The sequence below is a fragment of the Onychostruthus taczanowskii genome, unplaced genomic scaffold (genome assembly GCF_017590055.1).
Source record: "Onychostruthus taczanowskii isolate IOZ18803 unplaced genomic scaffold, ASM1759005v1 scaffold107, whole genome shotgun sequence".
Lineage (NCBI taxonomy): Eukaryota > Metazoa > Chordata > Aves > Passeriformes > Passeridae > Onychostruthus > Onychostruthus taczanowskii.
In genome coordinates, this window is record NW_024497297.1 from 1,222,151 (window position 1) to 1,237,690 (window position 15,540).

At 43.4% G+C, this 15,540-nt stretch overlaps 1 protein-coding gene across 2 annotated transcripts in view; it reads left to right on the forward strand.

The window, feature by feature from the left end:
* FBXW11 (F-box and WD repeat domain containing 11) overlaps positions 1 to 15,540 on the forward strand; it is a 49,072-nt gene that overhangs the window by 17,702 nt on the left and 15,830 nt on the right. For both annotated transcript variants that reach the window (XM_041417742.1, XM_041417750.1), the window contains exons 2-5: positions 7,746 to 7,808; positions 8,835 to 9,060; positions 12,232 to 12,418; positions 13,258 to 13,348. In XM_041417742.1, coding sequence (XP_041273676.1) covers positions 7,758 to 7,808; positions 8,835 to 9,060; positions 12,232 to 12,418; positions 13,258 to 13,348 — 555 coding nt within the window. In that variant the 5' untranslated portion in view covers positions 7,746 to 7,757. The remainder of the gene's footprint in view (positions 1 to 7,745; positions 7,809 to 8,834; positions 9,061 to 12,231; positions 12,419 to 13,257; positions 13,349 to 15,540) is intronic.

A 15,540-nucleotide genomic window follows, 5' to 3' on the forward strand; every position in this document is an offset into this window, starting at 1 on the left:
GTGATAAGCTTGATGAGTGCTGTGATACACAATTTGAGTATTGGGATTTGCTGCTCTGGCAGGAGTGCATTGGGATTCCTGCCCTTGTCAGTGTCTGCCAAGGAAAGCAGAGTGACTGGACAGCGAAAGGCATGAACTGAGACACCTGAAAACAAACACCACTCGAGGCTGAAAGTGGAATTAAAGCTCCCGTTTGGCTGGGCAGGGGTGGGAAAATGAATCCAGTTTTCATCTGGGTGAGTCTCAGGTGAGGCTTTGCAGGGAGCCTTGCTGGCTCCTCTTACTGCTGGCTGCTCTTGTGCAAGCTGGGAGATGATGACGATGATGGTGATGATTATTATTATTGATTGAACATTTCCCCCTGGCAGCACAAGCTGAGCGTGTGGGCACCTTAGCCCCCAGCCCTGGCCTGGCTGAACTGCCAATTGCTTTTGCCATTTCTCCTGCATCAGTGGTGCTCTCTGTCTGAGGGGCAGGTGGACAGGGAGTGGTTTTTCTGTGTTTGGGCTCTGGTTTTCCATCCAGCATGAGGGTTTGCACCATGTGTGAGTTTTGCAGGCTGTGCTTTGGTGCTGGAGTGGTGCAGGATGAGTCATCAAATTGCTACAATTACACAATTCCCTGCTCATTGTCCTTGTAAATACAACCTGTTTTTATAGGATGGGTACAGGCAGGTTTGGGTTACTGACTCTTTACTCCAGACGCTCAGAACATTAAATGAGAGTTTAGGGTGTCTTTGAAACAGTTCTGTAAGGAAGGGGTTAATATGATCCTGCAGTACCTGTTGAGGTAAGGCTGCCCTTAAGGTTAATAAGAACTAACCAGTTACTGCATATTTAAAACCAAACCAAACCCCCACTGGGTGTCTCTTGGGATTGCAGTAATTATTACATTGTTTTTCTGGTGACATCAGCTTGCTGCATGGAAATGGAGGCGTGCTGGAAAATAGCTGTGAACTTGGACAGAAGTGCAATTGTTTTGTTTCTTATGACAACCTACGTTGAACTAACAGTCAGTCAGTGAATATTTTTGATGTAAATCTTTCTGAGAACGTGTAATACATTATTTCAGAAGTTGTAAAAGCCCCAGAGTGATTTTTGCTGTTACAGTTCTCCATCATTATCTTCACAGACTGGGGTAAGGATTGAATTCCTGCCCTGCCAGGCATGCTCAGGCTGCAGTTTGGGCACACAGCTGCCTGTAAAAGGATGTGCCATCACCAAAGGCCCACTGGTGCAGTGAGTCCTTGGAGTCCTTGCTTAGTGTTTTATGGAATTGGATCAGAAAAGTAATCCTGAGCTGCTGAGCATTTCCATGTGTAATTTCAGTTTCAAAACAAGTTATGTGCTGTGACTCTGGTCACTGCCCATGCTGACCTGACTTCTGAGGGCCACCAGGGTGATCAGAGGGATGGAGCGCTTCTCCCATGAGGAAAGGCTGAGGAAATTTGGATTGTTCAGCCTGGAGAAGGGAAGGCTTCGAGGGGATTTAATTCTGGCCTTCCAGGAGCTGAAGGGAGAGTGACTAGAAACATGGAGAGAGATTATTTACGTGATTTATTAGTTTCGTGTGAAGTCAGACATACTGAATACTCAGAGATACACAGTTTTATGCACATATATATATATATACATTTTTTTTTTTTAAATATCTATACACAAGATCAGCAAGTTAGTTTGTAATGAGTTTAAGGTGAGGACTGATACTCTTGAAACAAAGTTAATGTAGTGGTACTAATTGCCAATCATCAAAGCATTGGTGATTAAGCAGAGTGATCTGCTTCGTGACTGCTTGTAGTCTTTGGAACCTGCAAAAATAACTGTTCTGGAGCATTTAGGTGAGGAATGGCTTGAGATTTTCCTTCTCTGAGCAGAGGCAAGAGCAGGCAGTTCTAGTTTTGGGAAACATTCTCTGACCAAAACTTTGCAAAGCAAACCCTTGAGAGGTGTCAAACTAGGGTATGGAAGAGCATTAGGTGTGTTCTGAAAGCTTACCATCTGTAACTTGTGGTCGAACTTTAGTTTGTAGCAGCTTGAAACACAAACTGAAGAACTGTGGTGCTGAATTCAGCATGTCTTCCTTTCAACTTTTTGGTGGTTAGTCAGAGGCCAAATAAAAACTGATGGCCTATTTTCAGTTATGAGGGTTTTTTTCTAATTTTGCCTTCAGCTGTTGGCTCTTGGTAGACTCTTTAAGTATTTTAAGTATATTTTTGTCTGAACTTCCAGCAATAGCTGCACTAAAATAAAACCTGGCAACTGGGAGATCAGCAAGCTAGGTAAGAATTGAAGCATGTTCAGCCTAATTTGTGCAGGTCCTCAGTGCTTGCATAAATAGTTTACTTTAAGCTGAAACAAGCAATTACTAATAAAGACATCAAATACAGACATGGCCATGGTCAGCAGAGTGAACCTTCATGTTTGATGGACAACCAACTGTCCCTGGGGACCAAGGAGGCCAGTGGAACTTGGGGACATCTGGATTTTTGCATTTCTTCACAGACAGATCTTGAGGGTGAGAAGGAAGGGATTTGGTCTTTCCAGTGAGAGAGGTTCATTCCCATCTTGTGCACTCTAGGTTAGGGGTTCTCCAAATTAATTTCATATTTGTGCTCCAGGATATTTTTGCTTAGAGCTTCTCCGTAGTTAGAAGAGGAAAATCCCCTCTTATCCCTGATCAAGTATCAAGATGTTGTTAATAAACATTGTTTACCAGGTTCCTGGGTTAGCAAATGCTGCCCATTTCTCCCCAAGGAGAGGCTCACTTCCATTTGGAAATGCTCTGAAGCGTTTGGCAGTTTCTGGCTCTATTAAAAGCAGGAAGCCATGAGGGGCATGTGCTCATCACTTTTAGCTGGTGCAGATGGCAGCCCAGCTTCCTCCCTTGCTGGCTCCAGCTGTCCCAGAGGGTGGCAGATTCCTCACTTGCCCTGGGAAATGTGTCCTGGGACCTCCAGCAGTCCCTGTGTGGCAGAGCTGGGTTCAGGAGGGGATTGAAGCTCCAGTGCTGTCTACTCCACCTGCAGAGTTTGACTCTGAGGTATCCGAGTATGTATTAGTTATTTTGTGTTGGTTCTTCAGCTTCTTCAAAGTCAGATGTGGTTTGCTAAAGGACATCAGAACCTGTTTAGCTAAATTGTTTTAATCGGTTTTGCTTATTTTGTAACTTCAACTGAAATTTCCTGGTGGTTTTTTCCAGAGAGTGGGAATCTTGTGAAAAGTTAGACTGTTGAAGACTTAGCTGGGTCTTTAACTGAGATGGGAATTACTGGTGTAGATTCAAGGGCAGAGACACAGAAGTTCTTACTTCCTTTCCCTTTCATTAAAGCTCAAATATAAGACTCTCTTCTTTTTTTTCAAGGCAACCCAGCTGTTTGTCTTGTTTTGTCCATCCATCCTCTGTATCCTGTGAATCCTTTCTTTGTCAGGGAAAGCTTTATTATCATCAGAGAAACTTAGCAGTGTTGTGAGCCTTGCTCAGTGCTGAAACTCATGTGTCCTGCCCCAGTTCCCAGGATTTCCTGCTATCACTTCCATAATTGCTCTCCCGATACTGGAGCTCACAGCGGCTGCAGAACAAAGCTGCACCGGGCTGTTCCCCTGCCCAGGCAATTAAGTGACTCAAGGCACTCCCAACTCCCTGAGCCCCGTGCAACCCAGGCTAAGAGCAGCCTGCTGGAAATCTGGAGCAGCCTGTCCAGGTTTGATGGATTTCTGCTGGAGAAGGTGCAGCTTTTCCTGCACCTGCTGAGGCAGGGGAGCCTTGCAGTGCCACTCACCTGCAGGAAAACATGGAGTGCTTTTGCCCCTCACAACCTCACATCTTTAAAACTGCTGTCCTTGAGACATCAGTTGCTGCCTGGTATCCAAGAATCTTAATTGAAACTGTGATTTATGGAGTTTTAGAATACCTACAATATCTTTGCCTTTGGGGATCTTTCATAGTTCTATTTCGGAAGCTTTTCATAATCTCCAAAGGGAATTATCTCAATGTAATTAGGCTTGTCAGAACCTCTTTCTCTCAAAGTAACTTGTGAAGCTGTTTTTGCCACCGTTTTCTGCACCCCATAGAAATCCCATAAACTTGAGGTATTGTGGAGCAGAAAGACTAAGGAAAGCCTCAAGTGTCTGTGGGACTAAGCAAGGAATGTGGGATACAAATCTCCAGGAAATGAGCTTTTAAACTTGCCCAGCTTGTGGAGCAATGTGTGAATTTTACTGCCATTTCTGGTTACAGTCAGTGGAAATAGAGGCTGGGGCTTTGCTCAGTGTAACTCGATTCAGTTGGGTTTTAACAACTGTGAGGCAGCAACAAAACATCCCAGCTTGGACCCGTTGTTATCTCTTGGCTGTGGCTGCCATTCCCAGCAGGGATGGAGAGCACTTACTCCAGGCTGACTAATTAAGGAATGACAGCTGGTTGGAAATAATCATTCCGCTTTTGCAAGAGCCATGAGCAACTTCACAAGAATTCCTGGAAAAAATGAACCTATAAACAAGATGAATATTTAGAAGCTCTGCCTGCACTGTGAGAAGCTGCAAGGCTCTTGTGGGGGTCGGAATCACACCTTGAGAATGTCTGCAAGGGCAGCTTGGCCTTGCTGGGATCACTGGGATGAGATGTCAGTGCTTCCATCGGGCCTTGCGGTTGTTCAGCAGCAGAGCTGCAGGGAATTGGGGTGAATTCCGTGGTGATGCCACTTCAAAGCCACCTGGGAAACTGGCTGTATGTGGAGGTGGGTGGGGTGAGCAAGAGGTGCTGCTGAGGGAAGGGAAGAGCTGGACTTGGAGATGCCTATCAGTGTTCTTGCACAAGGGCTGGAGCCCAGGAGTCAGGACTGGTGACACCAGCTGTCAGGAATTCTGAAATCCTTCTTCTGCCATCTCCATTCTGCTGGGAATGGACAGGACAGATCAGAGCTGTCTAATTGCTTCTTCCAGCCAACAGGGCAGGATCCACCCATCACCTCCTCATCTCCAACTAGTAGGTTTAAGAGCTGGAGAGAGAGATTGGAGTCTGAATTGGGATGTGTGTGATGGAGGGAATGACCCCAAAATGAAGTGTTTTAAGAGAGAAGCAGAGCAAGTTTATTAGGAAGAGAAGATATAATAGGGAAAACAAAATATGTATTTGGGAGCAGAAAGGGAAAGGATGAAGGATTTAAAAGCTCTAAAATACAGTAAGAAAGTGTAGAATGAGTCAGGGTGGGAAAAGAGAGAACACAAGAAGCTGTAGTAAATGCCATTAAATAAATGCATCTGTCAACTTCCTGGTGAAATATCTGAATACTGTGTTCATTTCCAGCCTAAAAAACAAGCTGTGTTATCTGCCCCCACAGTCATGGCTCAGATGGTGGCAGGACATGGGAGTGTCTCTGGGCAGCAGTGCCTTTGGAGTCTCCATCTCTGGAGGTGTCCACGGAACACCTGGAGGTGGCACTCAGTGCTCTGGGCTGGGGACAAGATGGGCATGGGGCACAGCTTGGACTCAATGGTCCTTGTGGTCTTTTCCAACCTTAATGATTCCGTGATCCAGTGAGATTCCAAGGCTGTAGCCTCTTCCCAAAGCCTGCTGCCCTCTTCTTCCCCTGGGCAGCAATGGAGGCACAGTGGAATTGAGTAGGGGCACAGCACAGAGGGAAATTCACTCTACAATCTGCTGGTGTGGAAGTCTGATGGTTTTGGTGACATTTGTGTCCCTGCACTCTGTGTCACAGTGCTGCTGTGCTGTAATTTTATTGGGTGTTCCTAGAATGACACCGTGTTTAGGAGGCAGTTCTTAGTCTCCATCCCTGGGAAGGCTGGCAAAGATCTCTGAGGTATTTTCTGATAAAGGGAGAAATGCAATGGCAGAGTCCCACCATAGCCTGCTGAAGGAAAGTTAGGGGGGATAGGTGGATAAAACATGGGATTTCTGCTGAATTTGCTGACCCAAGCCACCTGTTTGATATTCTCAGTGTTCCTTGCTCGTAGCTCCCAGAATCCACGGGTTTATTTAGCCTTCAGCTGCCAAAGGACATGAGGTTTTCCTTACTCGTTTAAGGACACACTAATTGGATGCACAGTTAACAACATATAATCACTCTAATGAGTGTTTTTACATATTCATATTGAAATAAAATGAAATCAAAGACACCCTGCATAGTTCCCTGGTGGCATGTTTGCTTTCCAGAATGGTGTAGCTGGTGTGGGCTGGCTGGGTCCCAGTCAGTGAGGGGCTGCTGTGTGTTCCCTGCTGGGGAAGAGCAACCCTTGCACGGGTTTGTGCCCCAGTGAGAGGGCCCTGGTTAGGACTTGTAAATAACTGGGATGGCCCTGCAGAGACTACAGCTTCAAAAACCATGGAAAGTGTGGCTGTCTGTTCTGTGGGTGTCCAGAAACACTAAAATCCATGTTTTTGTAGAGTCACTCCAAACATCTCCTGCCTTTATTCCTTTCTGGATTCCCCTCCAGCTGCCTCCTGGGTTTGTACATGTCATTGTGTGTGTTATGTCGGGGTGGTTGAGTCCTTCCATTGCCTGTGGCCACAGTTTTTATCCTGTTGTCCAAAGCCCATGTGCCACGTGTTTTCCACACCTTCAGAGAGGGCTCAGGTCAAGCTTGAGCCGAGGCAGCTGGGCAGGGGAGGGAGGGTTGCTATAAGCACGACGCTGTTCATTTTCCAGGTTGTTTTCAGTTTGTGCAACACATCCTTATGGAAGAAAGAGGAGGAGATGAATTCTTTTGAGATGGAATTGTGTTTTGAGTGGGGGTAGATGTAGTTTCTAAGGAGTTATCCATAATCCAAGATGGCAGGAGTAAGGGAATTGTGTGATTTACTCCATTGTATGTTTTACCTGAGCTCCTTGTTCCTCTTGAGACAGAAGGGAAGAAGGCTGAAATAGATACAGACAGTGTTTGAGGACACTCAGTTTGTCCTGCTAACCACTCTGCCAGTCCCCTGGGCACGAGGATGGGGAGGGCAGGGCTGGGGGAAGCTGGAACTGCCTGGGGATGAGGGACTTGGGAGCAGGGAGGAGATGGTGGGTGTGCCATGGACAGCAAAAGGGAGCAGCTCATCAACAGCAGGGGCAGAAAGGAGGGAACTACTTGGGGAGAGAAAGGTGAGCTCAGAGAAGCATCTGCAGCTGAAGGTTTATAGAAATGCTTCCATCTTTTGTTGATGAAGGAAAGAGAGGGAAGCAGCAGTAAGGAGCAATTCTGATGTGGCGAGAGCACTGCAATAAAGGCAGGGGTGACTGCCAAGGGTTGTAGACACAGCCTGGGCAGAGAATTGCAGAGAATGATCCCTTTTCCTAGAGCTGGGGAAAAAAAAGCGTATTCTCTTGCATGTAAGTAGTGTATAGTGATTTTTTTTTTTTTTTTTGCCTAGCTGTATGCAATTTAACTTTGGCAGAAAGTGCTAGTTGAATACATTGACAGGTTTAATTGCTTTGGCTTGAGTAGGATGAAAGTGAATTTATTTCCCAGTGAGAAAAGCGTTGAAAGGCTGCATGAAAACCTGTCAGAGGAAATTGAAGCGGGGTTGGGGAGTTATCTTTACAGTAAATGGAATTGATAAACATGTCAGTTAAAAGGGGAATTTATTTATGATACTCAGGTTTTGTGGCCAAAAGTCTTTGAGAATTCCATTCACTGGGAAAATGAATTTTATCTGTTCAATTGATTTGCTTTTTCGTTATGCTTGTAGAGCAAGAAATTGTCACAGAGTAAAAAGCTGAAGTAACATTTGTTCCTTTTTTCCAGAACACATCAGTAATGGAGGATCAGAATGAAGATGAGTCTCCAAAGAAAAATACCTTGTGGCAGGTAGGACTAACATGGATGTAGAATGAGAGGTTCCAGGACTTTGTATGTTCCTGCTTTTGAGAAATGTCTGAATCCTGGGTCTCCATAATTATCCTTGGATGTTATTGGCTGTATCCTCCTAAAATTAGCTCAGCCTTCGAGTGAAGGATGATGCCAGTGGATAATCCTCAAGAAATTACCAGTTTTGCTCAGATTTTATAGTTTGTGCTGACCTTGGAAGCACAGTGCTCTGTCAAAGCATCCTTGGGAAAAAATTTATATTTCTGAGCATGTGACTGTTGTTTAAAAAGAGAAGTTCAACCTGACAAGGACTCAAGACCCATTTGCTTTGAAGAAGTTTGGGAATATTTTGGAGCTGCCAGTTGCTCCCCAGCAGCCCCTTGGCTCCTGAGGGGCTCAGAGGAGCTGGCATCACTCTGAGGCTGTGCTCAGTAATTAGCAGTGGCTCCTGCTGGGGTTTTCTGGGCCATCCTGATGTGGAGCTGAAGCTCCTTGGATTTTAATGAGGCATTTATGTGCATGTCCCAAACACTGACAGGAGATGTTCTGCAAAAACAAACAAAGCCCTCAATTCTCATTTTTTATTTGTGGACAACCAGTGCAACACTGACCCGAGGGTCTCGAATTCTTATTTTAACCACCAAAATCTGAGCAAAACATTTGTGGAGACAAACTGCAATGTGCCCAGAAACCACTGCTTTGAGCTGGGAAAGGTACTTCTAAAAACAATTATGTCCCGTGGAGTTTGTGTTAAGAGGTATAAGGGAAGAATTCAAGACTTTCAGTGTAAGTAGTAATTTAGGAGCAAAGCTATGAAAGACTTTGAAAAGTCTTTGAAATTCATCTGATGTAACTCATTTCTTGAAGAATGTGTTTTAAAATTTAGTTTTGATGATTTCTTTGCATCTTCTTACCTGTTCTTCCTTGAGAGAGATTTTATTAAGCTGTTCCTATAGCTTAAATATAAATATAGTGTATATTTAAATATACACTAACATATAAATAATGTTCCTTTTCCAACCCCAGATAAGTAATGGAACTTCATCTGTGATTGTCTCAAGAAAAAGACCATCGGAAGGAAACTACGAAAAGGAAAAAGACTTGTGTATAAAATATTTTGACCAGTGGTCTGAATCAGATCAAGTGGAATTTGTGGAACACCTCATTTCCCGAATGTGTCACTATCAGCATGGACATATTAACTCCTACCTGAAGCCCATGTTACAGCGGGACTTCATCACTGCACTGCCAGGTAAATGCAGGGCCTGGAGCACGGGGCTGCTCTGGGCTGTGCAGCCCCTTGGACCCTCCTCCACATTCCCATTGTCCCTTAGAGAGCCAGTGCTGCTTCCTGCTGCCGAGAAGGGCAGCAGGGTGCCAGAATGCCTTCTGTGATTAATTGAGTTGGCCACTGGATGCCAGTGTTGTTCCATGTTAAAACAGTCTGACTGGTGTATCCCAAAGAATTAGTGCTGGAATTGGAACTGAGTTGTCACAAAAGTTGTGTATCTGCAAGCTTTGGTCTGAACTCCATTTTCGTACAGAAAATGATACTGCAGAGGTATTTTAGTTTAGGAACTCTCGCATTTTAATGTTGTTCTGAGTTTCTCCTTAGATGAGTGCATCTGGTTTGTCTACTCTTGTTGCTGACCTGAGAGCAAAAGCACTTGTGGATTTTTATTGTATTGTCCAGCCCGGACTCCTCCTTTCAGTTACTCACAACCTCTTCTGATACCCACAAGTGTCAGCCTGTGTTGATGTGTTCAGATATGAAATCTGTTTTTACACTTGCTCTATGAATTTTTTCAAAAAATGCAGAGCAGCAATACTGGATGTATAGAATCTCTAGATTGTAATCTGCTGGTAAAGTTGTATTTATTTTTTGATAAGTTTTTGGAAGAAATTGTATCTCTGGAATCTTGCTGCTAGGGGCAGTGATTCATATGATTCTTGGAAAGGGAAAAGGGTGGACATTGTTTGCAGAGTGGGAAATCAGCCTGGGTAAGTGGTCAGTGTGTTCTGTGTGCCCCTGGCAGCCCACTGGCACAGCTTCACCCTGAAGTGTGCGAGCAGCCAGGAACGCGAGGACAGTTCTGAACACTGAGGGTGGAAGAGGCCATGCAAAGCCTAAAAGCTAAATCCTAAAAATCCAAATCAGCTGCTCCTCCTAGGACTGACTCTCCAGACCCTTCATGTGCAAGTCTGATCTTCAATTAAAATTTTAGTTTGTTTGCTTTTATACCTCAGGGCTGATACAAAGTTATACAGATCTTTCATGTTACGTATTTATGCCCTAGAAAATTTTGGGAGCTTTGTAAGGTGACACTTGTTTACACCACATTTGTATATACCAAAATACATCTTTACAACTTCTGTTGCTTGTCCCCAGTGTAAATACTGGGAATTGTTCCCATATTCAGCCTTCCTTGAAGGTGCTGTGGTGTGTGAAGAACATCTGTCTAAATTTACCCAGGAACTTAATCCCAGCTGATTGAAATCAATCCTGTGTTGAGCTGCAGTCACATTAAAGGAGAACTGGAGTACCGCTCTCAGGCACATGGAGGGATTTTTGGGGTCATTTTGTGCAGGGCCAGGAATTGGAGTTGATGATCCTTGTGGGTCCCTTCCAACTCAGGATATTCAGTGATGCCTTTTTAAAAGATAGCTTTCCTTGTCTTGAAGAAGTCAAATTCTTTTGTTGTAGATAGGAGTAGTTTTTGCTCAATGTCCTGACCAATTTTACACTTGTGAGAATGTAGGAAAAATGGAAGAATAGTTGATAGAATCTGGCTTCCTTGTTTTCAGTGACAGAGTGGTAACTGTTGCATGTTTCCTGACCTAAGTGACTGTTTTGTATCTAATGTTGATCACATTTAGAGAGTTGACATCCCACATTTGGGTTTCTTTTTCATGCAAAGTGATATTTATACACAGACCTTTGCAATCCCTGTGAATTTTAATTGTTTGAATTTATTATTGAAATTCAACCAAACCTTCAGCTGCTCCCTCTAATCGACAACAGCTCTTTTTCACCATTTTCTGTTAAACTGTAAAGACTCCGTAGAGGCATAAGGATGGGTGTCATATTTTCTTTTGAAAAGTCTACCAATAGATGTCAAATTCATTTTACTTCAGAAAATGGAAAGGCTTTAGTACCTATTTCAGAAATTTTCTAAAACAAATCCCTGTCTTTTAATGTAAAAGAGGGATATGCAGCTATTTCAGGCCTTAATCTGTCTTAAACTTAGTTCTGCATGTTGTCTGACATAAATCTATTCTTGAGATTTTACTGCTAGCAGAAGTTCACAGGTTTAAATTGCTACATCCAAAAGAGATGTCAACTGAAATATTTACCCTAATTAACATAATAGGGTCAGGTCCAAAGCACAGACATGAAGGACAGGGCCACTAGACATACATTGTAGTTACCTAAATTATGTAGAATAAATCAATAAATGAGTAAGACTCATATGTATTAGTTTCTGCTGCTGTTCATTTTTATGAAGGCTGTGTGAAATTCAGTGTGCAGTGGAGGACTGTATGAATATACTTTCTTCATGCTCTAAAAAAAACCAGTTCCTTTGATTTGTCAGGACTATTTGAAGCCTAAAGTGGGCTGTCATGAGATAAAATGGAAAATTAAAAAAGGTCGTCATCTCCTGGTTTGAAAGATTTTTTTCATGCTTGGCCAAGGGGTGTATGTTACTCATGAAAATTAAGTTATTCAACTTCTCAGGTTCAGGGGAGTTTTGTGGAAAGCAAAATTGCAGGTCCTTTGAAATAAGGAACAGACTTAGCAGTGACTTTTCCACAGGGAAGAATTTCTCTCGAATGTTCCATCTAACCCTGCCCTCTGGCAGGGAAGCCATTCCCCCTTGTCCTGGCCCTCCAGTTCCTGATGCAGAGGAACTTTCTTGCAGCCCTTTCTGACACTGGCAGGGGCTCTGAGGTCTCCACACAACCTTCCCTTATCCAGGCTAAGCATTCCCAGCACTCCCAGCCTGGTTCCATAGGGGAGCTGCTCTAGTCCCTATAGCAGCTCCAAGGCCTTCTCTGGACTTGCTCCAACAGTTCCATGTCCTTGTGTTGGGGACACCAGAGCTGTGATCCCTGCTCCAGGTGGGATTTCAGGAGAGCAGAGTGCAGGGGAGAATCCCCTCCCTGGGCCTGTCCATGCTGCTTTTGCTGCACTGTTGTGCTGATTCTTCTCCATGCAGGGCAGAAGGATGTTCCAACAGGCAGGAAAGACAAAACCTAGCTCATATTTTGGTGTCTCTGTGTGCACCCACCAGTAACTGGTGCCCCTGCCAGTGGCAGCGTTCTCACATTGTTGCCGTGCCCCGAAGCTCTGGATTCTCAGCGTCTTGCAAAGCTGCTTTGGTTGTTTCTGTGCACTCACTGACTGCTCTTCATTTCTTTGTAGAGCAAGGCTTAGATCACATAGCAGAAAACATCCTTTCCTATCTCGATGCCAGATCCCTGTGTGCAGCAGAGCTGGTGTGTAAGGAGTGGCAGAGGGTGATCTCGGAGGGGATGCTGTGGAAGAAGCTCATTGAGAGGATGGTACGCACAGACCCGCTCTGGAAAGGGCTCTCGGAGAGGAGGGGTTGGTAAGTGCTGAGCTCCGCTGCTGCACGGCCTCCTGCACGCGTCCTCCCAGGGAGCTCTGCCCAAAAGGAGCTTTACAGTGAAGGGGAATTGCTGAGCAGCTGATCTCTGCTGGGGCTGGAGGCCCAAGCTGTCAGCTCCCCTTTCTGCTCTGCCTTTGTCCCTGTTCTTTTGTGCTCTCGTGTCTGTCACCATTTTTTCTTGCTTAGTCTGTGCAAATTTGGAATTTCTATATTGCGAGGAGAACTGTCAGTTCCATCAGCTCACAAAAAACAGTGCCAGCACATTTGCAGGGTTTTTTCTCAAGTGAAGTATTTCCAATTGTACTTTTTTTTTTTTTTGTTTGGTTTTGGGGTTTTTTGTTAGTTGGGGTTTGGTGTTTTTTTGTTTGTTTGGTTCATTGGGTTTTTTTGCTTAAAGTATGAAGTAGCAGCTTGGGCTGCAAAAGCCTCTCAAAGAGAAACCCTTGCTGTTTGTGGCAGTGGAGATTTCCTGTCCTTCCCAAGTTTCTGGAGAGCTGTTCTGCTTCAGAAACCTGTTTGCCTGTGCTCTCTAGTGGTGTGCCTGAGCAAAGGCATGTACAGAGCAACAGGATGGCACAAGGATGAAACTTTGTAGAGCAGGAAATCAGAACTGGAAAACACTTGTTATCTTTTTAACTTTGGACATTCTAAATACTTGTCAAATTGCAAAGTCACAAGAGTTGGAATAGTGATACTAAAAATTCTCCCAGGTATTTCTGAAAATATGTGCAGAGGGTTTGTTTTGGGCAGGCTTTGCATTTCTGTGAAGTTTGAATTCTTTGTGGTATATTGAAAACTGTGTTTCTCCTTCTTTCTAGGGATCAGTACCTGTTTAAAAACAGACCAACAGATGGGCCCCCCAATTCGTTTTACAGGTCCTTATACCCAAAGATAATCCAGGATATAGAGGTAGGTGTTCTGATCTATCCTGTCTGCAGGACAGATACTGGTGCTGATTTTGGGGTTTCAGAGGTGGTGAATGTTGGAGCAATGCATCTGTGCCACTGTTGCTCTTGAGATGATGTAAAAAACACCCTCAGCAGCTCCCTGGCACAGCACAGGTGCGTTGGTTTAGGTGTTAACAGCATCCTTTTTGCAATTTAAAGAGTTTTGGAACCCTTCTGAGACTATGACTTTTAATAAAATAGCTGGTTTAGGACACACTACTCCAAGATAATTCCCTGTATTGCTGAATGTTCAGTATATTGGTAATACACTCACTTAGAAGGTGATCTGAGGTTGATGCCTTAAACAGCAATTATTTAAAATGTAACTTATCACTTCTAAAGCACTTGCTGACTGTTGCAAATACAGCTTTGGTCCTCATAGGGGATTTTTCCTCTCTCAAGTGGTTTGATGGGAGCAATCATCAGTCCTCTGGTGGTGAACCCACAGGGCCATCAGTGGTACATAAGTTTCAGATATAAAATTTTGCTTATCTTGTTTTGAGATTTACAGAGCTGGGCTTGCCTTGGCAGTTTTGAAATATTTCTGATAAATCTGGATCATCCCAGTGTTCTGCCAGCAGGAGAAAATGCGTCTTGCTCTGTTTGCTGTACTCACCACAAAGCTCTGAAGTACACCACAGACTATCATGGATTTATTTCAGGATGGGAAAATATTGGTCTGAAATTCATTAGTGGGGAAATGTGTTTTGATGTTGAAGACAGATGTGAACTAATGGAATCACTGTGTGGAATGGCAAATGGCAATTTATGCTTCTTGGCACTCAGAAAACAAAATTATCCTCAACTCTGAACCCAGCTGTAAAATGGTTCTGCTGGAAGCCATAATGTATTTTCCAAATACCTTTTTATAAACCTTGCTACATCATTTATAGACATTTAAAGAACTGAGCATGAAATACACCTTAGGCAAAATGTGACCAAACTTGATATTTACCTGTGTGCTGAATGATGCACTTCGTTACGGGAGGGGAGATGCATTTTCCCTGTAGGGAATGACAGTGATGCTGCAATGATAAGAAGCCTGTGGGATTAAGAGCTTTTAATGTGATATTTTCTTGATTTCTGCACAATTCTGGCCTAGTTCTGTAAAGAAAATGGGCAAAAAAGCAGCATGAAAACGTTTGCATAGAACACTAAAACAGTTTGGCATTACTGTAACTCGCACTTTTAATGCTGTTCTTCTGAAACTCATTTGTGTAAGTGGAACATTTGTGTAGGCACTGTTGTTATTAGAGATGGAAGGACTCCTTAAAGGTGTTCTGAGGGCTTTTGAATTATCCCAATCTGCTCTTTAATGCTTTGGTTCTTTAGTTGCTGTAGACTTGCTTTCCAGTGCACAGAAACAAAGTTCCTGAATTGAATACTTCTTGCTAGGATGAAGCAAGTAGGAAAAACCCAAACCCCTTGTGCTTTTCTCATCCCCAATATCAATAATAAATATTAAAAAATTGTCAGTCTTTGAATAGCTGAGAGTGGGAAAAGAGTAGGATTTAAAAATATCTTGTAGCAATGAGTGTTTCTGCCACAGCAGATTTCCCCCTGCTTGCCTATTCCCTCAAGCCCTCTGAAATATTCCTGTTTGCCAGGTCTCTGACCTGGAGTAGGGTTGGTGTTTGTGCTGGTAGTCAAGGGCCCAATAATTCTTCCACTTCCAAAAATAAATCACCCTTTAAAGTACTTTTCAGAAATTGCTTCCCTAAAGGGCTGTCAAAAGAAGCTTTTAGCACTGTTTAAAATGCAGAGAATGAGTACCAATAACAACCAAACCTAGCTTTAAGATTAACTTTTTCCTCCTCTGCCTGTTTTATTGCTCTTCCACAGTTTTGTACTTTCTCCATTCTTCCATGTTTCACAGCAATGTGTAGAAGCTCTTAAATAAGACTTTGATCTTAGATGTGATGAAGAATGTTTTGTATCTGAATACCAAAATGTTTTTTCTTCAAATATTTGCCTGGATCTTTAATTAAAGATCTTCCTGTTTCTGTCAGAGGATCAGAGTTTAGGGAGCCATATTAGCATTTATAGAATTATATACATGTTGTTAAAAACAAATCCAGAGGATGGGATTTTTTTTAATACAGTTAAATATATTTGATGTAGCACAAAAATCTTGTCATTTGGTATTTTACCACA